Below are 11,146 nucleotides of genomic sequence, written 5' to 3'. Positions count from 1 at the left end.
TTATATTCGAGAAGTTGTCATATATCAAACGCCCCTCTATAATTTAGTGGGTCACATCACATGCTCTCTAATTATTTCATATGAGAAGCTATTATCCGAAAAAGGGAAGATGATAGATGTAAAGCCACGAAAATGAAATTGCAGAAACATGGATATCCACGAATGGACCGTCACAAGATCTTCCAATAATATTTAGCTTTTTTTCAGTCAAACGAAGAGAGTCAGTGAGTTGATGATGAAGCCCTCGTGTTGAACGTAGCTGCCAAACACTAGCTAACATATTCAAATCCACCTAATTAATAAAGCTTCGGATTACAATTATTTTTGTTGCCTTTTTGACCTCTATTATGTCAATAGGGTCAAGAGGTCACGAGGATATATAGAATATACAGAAATAAGTGGACATTTCAAGTTTCCTATTTTACTCGAAACTATTATGTGTAAATTTCCTAATATTTGGAGAAAATTTAAATTTTATTATGAGCTATATTATTGAAAGTTTTGATGCACACTAGCAAGTTGGAGATGCATCTATAGTCACATGTCGTGTATGTATTATGTAGACGTCCGACTTGCTCGTATATATGAATAGTTAAATTCATATGTTTAGTGTATTGAAAATAATTTTGTTTAAAAAATAAATAGAAAAAATTTCAAGTTTTGTTTTAAAAGAAAGATTAATAGAGTTCTTGACACCGAAAAATTGTACAAAGTTCGATATTGTGATCTATGTTTCGGCTGAATCGAAAGCAACAGAAAATTCTATTAGACACAATATATAATAACGTTTTTTTATTTTATTCGTATGGAATTATATATAAAATTAGTAATTTTATTTCGAGTAGCCACTTTTAAGAGAAAGCATGACATATGAGGTGGTAGATCATATATATATAGAGGGACAGTCTTTATGCTGATAATGAGAAACAACTAAACAAAGAACTATCAGTTGCATTTGTCTGAAAGAATTTGGATTTTGTTCATTTAGCTTTTTCGTTATTGCTTCGTATGGGTATGTTCAGTTCATCTGTATATATATGCACAGCATTATCTACAGTGGTTGCAACAAATGCAGATGCTTTTGTTCCCGAATAATTTAATTTTTTCCAAGGCTGAAAAGTATCGATTAAAATATCACACCGTAAAGGTTGTATCACATATTACGAATTTTGCGATAGATTTCAGTAATGGTACATTTATAAAAATATACGTACGACATGCAGATTTACAAATTAAGGAACTTTTAATTCAGAACATTATTTAAATCAGGTAGTCTGTAATATTTAAAATCGGATTAAATGCCTTGAATAGGATCGGATACTGTTACCTGGATATTACCTTTGCGACCATGGTTTTTTTTGTTTGTCTCTCTGTTTTAGATGGGAAACATTTAATACTCAAAATCTAAAAATGCCCGAAACTTGTGGTAGATCGATCTAGACAAGTAGCCAAATGGTTCCCGCTCTCTCATATTCTTAATCTCTTATGTGTATATTTTAAGGACAGTCTTTATGTGGAACCAAATAAAGTTAATATAATAATCTGCTTAGTTGTTTGAATTCAATCTTGTATAGAGAAGCGATAGGTAGTCCAATTAATGTTACCGGTATGAGTCATTCTCTACTATTGCATGTGGCCTATTTGATAGTATAGTGCTATACTGCTATGATCGATCGTATGAAAAAGTTTGCTTAATATGGTATACGTCAAATCACGCAGGCCTTGTATCTAACAAAGGATTTGTATATATCCAATTTCCGAAACACATTTTAACATATAGAAGGAACGTATAAAGTCTTTATCGAAAGTAATAATTAATTTCTTACAAGTTACAACTTGATTTTGTTAACATGTTTTCACGTACACTATCTTATTTTGGTTCTATTCATATAAGAGAATGGTAGGGTCTTATAATTCATATTAGGAAATGGTAGGGTCTTATAAACATGTTTTACGAAAATGAAAGAAAAACAAAGTGGTTTCTAAAAGGACAAGGCATAAACATGTGAACTTCATCCATTAGCTCCACCTGATATGTTCCTCAAACTATTACACTCTCATTAACAACTTGCGGTCACAATTTCTTTTAATTCCCTATATATACTTTAGCAAACTTAGCGATACTTGCTTACAAAACTAAAACATATTTCAACAGAAGCCCAAGACATTCAAACACTCTTGGTCAAGTACTGATCACCTTTGAAAGTTCTTCAAAATCTTCCTTTTTAGTTACGTGCATTAATTGATCCTCAAAGATGGGTATCCAATTGGTCGGACTGTCTCAAGCAAAGCAAAAGCTTCAAAGAAGCTTATCGGCGAGAATCGCTAGCCTCTTAGCTACGTCGGGTACTAATAATGTGCCAAAGGGTCATGTGGCCGTCTATGTGGGGGAGACATATCAAAGGAAGAGATTTGTGATACCTATATCGTATTTAAACCACCCATTGTTCCAAGGTTTGCTGAACCTTGCGGAAGAAGAGTTCGGGTTCGACCATCCCATGGGAGGTCTCACCATACCTTGCACTGAAGATTACTTCACTGCTCTAGCTTCTATTCTAAGTGGTTCATGATAAGGGATCTCATTGATCATCACAACATTCATTAATTAAGAAGTTTCTTTATACAAAGATATATATGTGTTTTTTGTGTGTATTTAAGGGGAGAAATAATAACTCGAGACTGAGAGATACTACGCGAGTCTCTTTCAAATTTTGATCTAAAATGATCTTGTGAGTTCTTTTAACCATTCCTTTTGTAAATAATTCACTTTCTGAAAACTTAATCTAAGATTCTTTTTCTGTCGATTTATTTACTTTTCTATTGTATATATAAGTATATCTTTGCTTACTTTTGTTCTACATGTCATTTTTATGGGAATGATTCATATAAGAAAGAACTTCATATATCATAGTGTAATATTTATTTCTAACATGTATTTGTAATTGTATAACAACAAAACTATTGTAGATAGTTAGATACACGTATACAATAATATTCCATTTGTATGACGGATAACATGCAATTTTTGAAACTCCTCCAAAAGAATAGCAAGTTTTGAAACCAAAAGAAAAAAATAGAATAACAACTTCAAAGTATTGGGGTAAAAATATAAATTATGAAAGACTATAGACTTTTGTTTGTAATGGGAACACACTAATTTAATTGGATATGTAGAGATTGTCTTGCCATATGTAGCTCGTGCTATGGTTTTTATTTTCTTCAAATGTTTTCATTATTACAAAATTGTCTCTAATATTTCCACTGATCATAGAATGTACGACGAAATTCATCTCTTAAAGACAGAGACATCCCATGCATATAGAACAGTCCAGAAACTCACATATAAGTTAATAAACGTACGAGATAGATCTAACATTCACAGCTATTTATTATAGCCTTTGGATGTGAAATCTCATTAGCATAGACTGCATAGTAAGAATTATCCATATATATTATAATATGCCTCAGACATCTCTCTGCTAAAGAGAAACTTCAAGGCCAAGTATGCAACTCTTTCTTTCATTACATTTTGGTTTTGATTTGACTGTTGCTTAAGCCCTCGCAGTAACATATAAACCCCTTACGAAAAGGATCATCAAATTGGCCAACCAAATATATACTAATACCTTAGGCCAACTTATTACTTTAGGTACTAACAAGTTTTAAACGGATCATCAAACCAACCAAATATATACTAATACCTTAGGCCAACTTATTACTTTAGGTACTAACAAGTTTAAAACGATTCAGACGAGAAGTGACGTCAACAAAGACATGGTGAGGACAAGGGATCGTGAGGGATTTACTCTTATGATCTGTGCCGAATTCATCTTCGGCTTGACGCAACAAAGCTTGGAACAAAGGATGTTTTAAGTAAGATATTGGAACCACAAATCTCTTCGTCTCTTCCTCGTCTTCTCCAACGTATACCGTAAAGTGACCCTTGCGTACGTTGATTATGTGTCTTAAACGCGATACTCTTTTAGCGGCTATTCTCTTGACTTGAAAAGCTATATCCTTGAACCGAATCATATCTATCTTTCAAATGAACTAACTTTGTTATAGCTTGAACGAAGATGCTCCCTGTGTATAGGTTTTGTTGCTACGTCTACTTTATAGGGATGAAGGTTTGTTGCTTTAGGAGTAGTAATTTCATTGTTATAATTATTAAAGGATTTTGTAATATATAAAAATAGTAATTGAAATAAATAATAGATCTGTAAGTATCCAGAAATATATACATTATGATATGATATGTATTTTTTCTCTAATTTTAAATGAATTTATTATCTTTGTCTCTTAATTAATGCTTTTAATGATTATCTTTCACATTTTCTCAATGTTTTTTTTGTCAACTTTTGATTTGCAAATAATGTAAGGCTGTACACCCAAAAAAAAAGGGAGGTACCTATTATAATTTATTTATTTTGGGGCAAAAAGGCACCTATATTTAAGATTAAACTCATAAATATTTGAGAAAATACCAATTTTTTTTAATATCCTCATATATATAATTCCTTAAAATTAGAATCAACCAATTAAGATGTAAGTGGGTGTATATATACATATCTAAATTTTAAATTTTAAATAGACATCTGCTGAGAATCTTGTATTCGCCGCCGACACTCACAACTTACTAGAAAGTGAACTTCCTTTCTCACAAGAATGTAAGACAAAGAGTAACAAATATTATACAACAGATTGCATGTGAAGAACACATTTAACTACTTCAAACACACACACACACACACACACACACATTTAACTATACGAGGAACCCTCATCAGGTTTGAGAACCCTCCGTTTTACCTCCGGAGTAGCTAGTGAGGAACTGATCGCCATGATCGTGGGGTTAACCGCCTAAATAGAAAATCTATTAACTATTTTGTGTAAACTATATGAGTTTAGGAATTTTAAGTCGCAGACTCGCAGTTTGTAGGTCTAATAAACTAAAAACATATGTTAAATGGAGCACATGAAGCGTCTGCAAAAAAACGTTAAGACGAAGGAGTTCGACATAGAACTTAGGAGTCAAATTATACCACTATGAGCTCGACAGAGAACTTAGGAGTCACGAAAATCTATTGGCAAGCTAAAGTGTCCCACCTCCAATAATTGAGCTCCCCGTATATTACATACTACGTACTTGGTCCAATAAACTTTGGTATATATATAAAGTTAATTAAAGATCTAAAATATAATGGAAACATAAAACTGAGACAGATTTTTTCAATTCTTCTGTGCAACTCTTCTCTAACATATAAAAGATATAAAGGATACAAACACTAAATAACTATTTTAGGTCTAAATGCGAAGAACATATAATATACCTACAACAATCATATAAGATAAGAGAAAAAAGGTAGTACGTAGGCCATATGTAGCAAATAGCAACAGATCTATGAGGATTTTGTTTTCGATCTATAACGATCACTGAACAGTAATATGTTGCATCTTCAAATTTTCAGTGTAGCCACAATCACAATCATCCTCATATAATCACATGCAAAGTTGTACAAGTCAGATCTTATCCAATGGTTGATCAAAAAGCTGCAATTTAAAAAAAAAAGAAAAATATATCAAATAGTAAATATAATACTTGTAAGAAATTTACTATTTCAAAACATATATAGAAAACCATCTCGATACTCATCTTTCGTCCCAGCAGTACGGCCCCTAGTTTGAGAGCGAAGGAAAAATATACTTTAAAGACTTTGAACTTCCAAATATAACAAACAATCTCCATCGCTAAAAATGGCTCAAGAACTGGACCCACTTATTAGTCTGATCCAGGTCACACATTATTCACCATTTCGAGGCTCTAATTAAATACACATACGTACCCAACTTTTTATATTTGCAATTGCAATCATATAGGAACGTATGTTATGTGCATTTTATTTTAATTTATACGTTTTATAATTTATATAGAGATGAGCTAAGCCATGTGAGCCAGATGGATGACGGAGGGCCCAACAGCCCACAACTTTTGGGGAGGGGGTTTTATGTAATCAAAATATCGCATCTTACTGTTTTTTTTAGCATTTAAGTCTTTTTCCTTATCTTGAAGTTACATACTTTTAAGTTTACTACTACTATAAATAGAAACTTCTTCCCCTGCGTTGTCTATCAAGTCATTTGATTCAATAAAAAAAAAAAAAATTACTTCCTCAATTTTATAAGTTGCAAAAACAAAGAAGAAGATGGGTTTAATGCGGTCGATGCTTCCAAATGCAAAGCAAATATTCAAATCACAATCTATGAGGAACAAAAACGGATCACAATCATCAACAACAACTTCACGGCTTGTTCCGAAAGGTCACGTAGCGGTTTACGTTGGAGAACAAATGGAGAAAAAGAGGTTTGTGGTTCCGATAACATACTTGAACCATCCTATGTTCAGAGAATTCCTTAATCGCGCTGAGGAAGAGTGCGGATATCATCACTCGATGGGTGGCTTGACCATACCTTGTCGAGAAGAGTCGTTTCTTCATCTCATTACTTCTCATCAGCTGCATTGAAGAACGCATTCGTTGATATCTAGTAGTCTTAAGGGCTTTAGTGAAAGCTGTTTTTGTTTCCTCTTTTAATTAAGAGGAGAATTACTTATGTGTGTATATGATGACAGTACTTGTTCAAAGCTTAAGTTGTACTTTAAAATAAGATTTGAGAAGTTGAACTAATATTCAAACCATTAATTAAATGCTCAAGATTTAAATCTTTTACAGTAAAAACGGCGGTAAATAATTAAACTATTAATGCGGATAGTTCAACTTCAATATGTTAGAAAATGACTGACTAGGTTTTCAAAAAAAAAAAAAAAAAATGACTGACTGATCAATTTTATCCAAATTGAATTCACTATAAATATATTGCTCTGTTTGGCAAAAAAAAAACCAATATATGATATTTTGTGGTTGAAAGATTCATCTTGAATTGAGAGACCAAAGTTTGGCTCTTCCTTAAATGGAAAAATACAGAAAACTTCGCATGCCCCAAATATCAGTTTGAGATTTTGTTAATAATTCTCGAATTATAGAAGACAATGTACACGAAAGATATTGTTTTCTGACCAAATACTTACTTTTGAAAAGTTATACAAAGTAAAAGTTTGGAAATCTGAAAATAATAGTATTGAGCTTTACAAAAATGTTGCATGTTCTTCTTTAACATAAGCCATGGGTTTCAATCCGAGCGATGACGCAAAAACACTAGCATAAAACATGGTGAAGTATAACACGGTTAGAAGTCATACTATCTCTACTATAATAGTACCGTACGTGTAGAAAAACATTTTGTAATAAAAAGATAAAAATTTCACATAATATGGAATCTCTATTATGAGTTTTATTTTTTTATTTGTTTTGTATTTTGAATACCCAGCTCTCTGACTTACATTATAAATATAGTATCTCAAAAGAAAAAATAAAATATATTAGACTTCTTCAAGGGATTTAAAGTATTTTAAGGAATGGTGGATCACATGCATTCTGAAGAAACTAAAATGGGTTGTAAGTGATGAATAACACTATGATCTAACCGTTAATAAATCAAAAGAAGACATATTTCTTCAGATAAATATATAATATTTATTGAAAATGATTGAAACAGTACTGCTGAATTTTATTATATAGAGAAACTTGTCATAATAAATGAATTAAATCATATCTAAATTATTGCATAATTAGATTGTCAAGGCTCATGTTACTCTCCGTTATTAGGAAGATATAATTGTGATCATAATATTGGAAATGAAACACGTGACCATTTTTTCAATAACTGCAATTTCTTGGAATAACTGTAATTGCCCCTAATTTATATATACATGCCAATAATAACAATTTAAATTAGTTTCTGTGGATTTGTTGAGTTGAGTTGAGCCTAAAAAGTAAAAACTCATAACAGTATTAAACTTCTACCTAAAAATGCTCTCTTCAACTTGATTCAACATTATAAGAANAAAAATGTTGCATGTTCTTCTTTAACATAAGCCATGGGTTTCAATCCGAGCGATGACGCAAAAACACTAGCATAAAACATGGTGAAGTATAACACGGTTAGAAGTCATACTATCTCTACTATAATAGTACCGTACGTGTAGAAAAACATTTTGTAATAAAAAGATAAAAATTTCACATAATATGGAATCTCTATTATGAGTTTTATTTTTTTATTTGTTTTGTATTTTGAATACCCAGCTCTCTGACTTACATTATAAATATAGTATCTCAAAAGAAAAAATAAAATATATTAGACTTCTTCAAGGGATTTAAAGTATTTTAAGGAATGGTGGATCACATGCATTCTGAAGAAACTAAAATGGGTTGTAAGTGATGAATAACACTATGATCTAACCGTTAATAAATCAAAAGAAGACATATTTCTTCAGATAAATATATAATATTTATTGAAAATGATTGAAACAGTACTGCTGAATTTTATTATATAGAGAAACTTGTCATAATAAATGAATTAAATCATATCTAAATTATTGCATAATTAGATTGTCAAGGCTCATGTTACTCTCCGTTATTAGGAAGATATAATTGTGATCATAATATTGGAAATGAAACACGTGACCATTTTTTCAATAACTGCAATTTCTTGGAATAACTGTAATTGCCCCTAATTTATATATACATGCCAATAATAACAATTTAAATTAGTTTCTGTGGATTTGTTGAGTTGAGTTGAGCCTAAAAAGTAAAAACTCATAACAGTATTAAACTTCTACCTAAAAATGCTCTCTTCAACTTGATTCAACATTATAAGAACCCAAAGAAACCATGCATGTTCAATGTTTCTCATTTTCATGACTCCAAGCTTAGTAACAAAGATTTAATAATACAAAGTTTGATAAAGTCAAATTAATTTAAGATACAAAAGGGTCCTCTTAAGTGGGCTATAGGGCAACACAAATAGACTAAAAAGCCACCATTTTCAAGAGCCANTTTATTTGTTTTGTATTTTGAATACCCAGCTCTCTGACTTACATTATAAATATAGTATCTCAAAAGAAAAAATAAAATATATTAGACTTCTTCAAGGGATTTAAAGTATTTTAAGGAATGGTGGATCACATGCATTCTGAAGAAACTAAAATGGGTTGTAAGTGATGAATAACACTATGATCTAACCGTTAATAAATCAAAAGAAGACATATTTCTTCAGATAAATATATAATATTTATTGAAAATGATTGAAACAGTACTGCTGAATTTTATTATATAGAGAAACTTGTCATAATAAATGAATTAAATCATATCTAAATTATTGCATAATTAGATTGTCAAGGCTCATGTTACTCTCCGTTATTAGGAAGATATAATTGTGATCATAATATTGGAAATGAAACACGTGACCATTTTTTCAATAACTGCAATTTCTTGGAATAACTGTAATTGCCCCTAATTTATATATACATGCCAATAATAACAATTTAAATTAGTTTCTGTGGATTTGTTGAGTTGAGTTGAGCCTAAAAAGTAAAAACTCATAACAGTATTAAACTTCTACCTAAAAATGCTCTCTTCAACTTGATTCAACATTATAAGAACCCAAAGAAACCATGCATGTTCAATGTTTCTCATTTTCATGACTCCAAGCTTAGTAACAAAGATTTAATAATACAAAGTTTGATAAAGTCAAATTAATTTAAGATACAAAAGGGTCCTCTTAAGTGGGCTATAGGGCAACACAAATAGACTAAAAAGCCACCATTTTCAAGAGCCAACAATAGACTTGTCAAAAAATGTCTATTTTCATCAATAAGGACACTTGTTTCTGTTGTCTATTCATCATAACCAATAGGACCAAACTGGTTTGCATGTAATGGCCAGAGATTTTAATAAGTGACAGAGAGTGCATGTGAGTCCTGCAACAACGGTGGGTCCACTATCTGATTATATTCATTCTTAAGTCATCCAGAAATCAGAATCAGCTTGATGCCTTTTCTAGGTAAACCCTAGTTTTTTCTTTCGTTTTTTAAAGGAATACCATGTGAAACCCTGCAAACTCTTAATATTTAAATCCATTAAAATCTGTATTTACCATTAAAACATTATAACTACGAAATTTGGTTCCTTACCTATAAAAAACTCTATATATAACAACAACAACAACTGAAACATAAACTCCACAGAAAAGCATCAATATCTTTCTCTCGTTTCATAAAAAACAGAGTATCTCTGTAGATCTATATAACTCTTGCTTTCAGAGATGGCTATTAGATTGTCGCGTGTTATCAACTCTAAACAGTCCCAAAAACAGCAAAATCGAGTCCCAAAAGGACATGTTGCGGTTTACGTCGGAGAAGAGATGGACAACAAGAAGAGGTTCGTGGTTCCTATCTCGTATTTGAACCATCCTTCGTTTCAAGGTTTGCTTAGTCGAGCGGAGGAAGAGTTTGGTTTCAATCATCCAATAGGTGGATTAACGATTCCTTGCAGAGAAGAAACTTTTGTTGGTCTTTTGAATTCTCATGGTTGTATTGTTTCAACTTGAAACATCTTTCTTTTTTGGGATCGATAGCCCAAATTCTTTTTATAGAAATTTTCCTTTTTTGGTTGTTCCCTTTGTTTATTTCTACAAAGGAGAACAGATTGAATCAGCATGTAAATACGTTAATGTGTAACCAGTCAAGTCAGGTTATATATACTCTTATGTACTTCCAGAAAACATTGATGAGAAAAACTTTCTTTTTTTCGAAGATTATAAATTTATCCGAAATATTCATTACGATGATTGATGATTGTACGAAGAATCAATAATTACATATAAGCCTGACCTAATCACTCTGTCATGAAAAGATCATTCACATTTTTTTGTAGTCGTTACGTGGCTATTTGAATACGTACGCTAGTTTAATTACATCAAATTGTTATGACTTATGACTAATTCAAATTGTCTTAACTAATTAACTACGTACGCTACTCATTGCGAATTAATTATAGAAGTTAACACATAGACCTGATCATACTATTAGTATTAGATTATTGATAGTTATGGGAATACGAGGGACTACTCAGAGCAGCATATGCAATAGAAACCTTTGTACTGGACCACAACAATTTCATTTTAAGTTTCGACAGAGCTATATATCAGATTATTTAATATTTCTGACGCAAAAAAAAAAAAAAAAAAATCA

At 31.3% G+C, this 11,146-nt stretch overlaps 4 protein-coding genes across 4 annotated transcripts; 3 read left to right on the top strand and 1 right to left on the bottom strand.

Annotated features, from left to right (window-relative positions):
* On the top strand, window positions 2,143–2,782 carry LOC104719981 (auxin-induced protein 15A-like). The gene has a single exon (XM_010437959.2). The coding sequence runs from the start codon at window positions 2,256–2,258 to the stop codon at window positions 2,568–2,570; it is 315 nt and encodes a 104-aa protein (XP_010436261.1). The 5' UTR covers window positions 2,143–2,255; the 3' UTR covers window positions 2,571–2,782.
* LOC109126963 (auxin-responsive protein SAUR21-like) lies at window positions 3,205–4,073 on the bottom strand. Its single transcript, XM_019230968.1, has one exon. It carries the CDS (start codon window positions 4,030–4,032, stop codon window positions 3,721–3,723), a length of 312 nt encoding a protein of 103 aa, XP_019086513.1. The 5' UTR covers window positions 4,033–4,073; the 3' UTR covers window positions 3,205–3,720.
* On the top strand, window positions 6,118–6,694 carry LOC104716654 (auxin-induced protein X15-like). The gene has a single exon (XM_010434074.2). It carries the CDS (start codon window positions 6,204–6,206, stop codon window positions 6,519–6,521), a length of 318 nt encoding a protein of 105 aa, XP_010432376.1. The 5' UTR covers window positions 6,118–6,203; the 3' UTR covers window positions 6,522–6,694.
* Window positions 9,955–10,699, top strand: LOC109126931 (auxin-induced protein 15A-like). The gene has a single exon (XM_019230892.1). It carries the CDS (start codon window positions 10,219–10,221, stop codon window positions 10,501–10,503), a length of 285 nt encoding a protein of 94 aa, XP_019086437.1. The 5' UTR covers window positions 9,955–10,218; the 3' UTR covers window positions 10,504–10,699.

This window comes from Camelina sativa, chromosome 10, assembly GCF_000633955.1.
Source record: "Camelina sativa cultivar DH55 chromosome 10, Cs, whole genome shotgun sequence".
Taxonomy (NCBI): domain Eukaryota; kingdom Viridiplantae; phylum Streptophyta; class Magnoliopsida; order Brassicales; family Brassicaceae; genus Camelina; species Camelina sativa.
The sequence above is the reverse complement of the archived record's forward strand: the minus strand, read 5'-3'. Positions and strand labels throughout refer to the sequence as shown.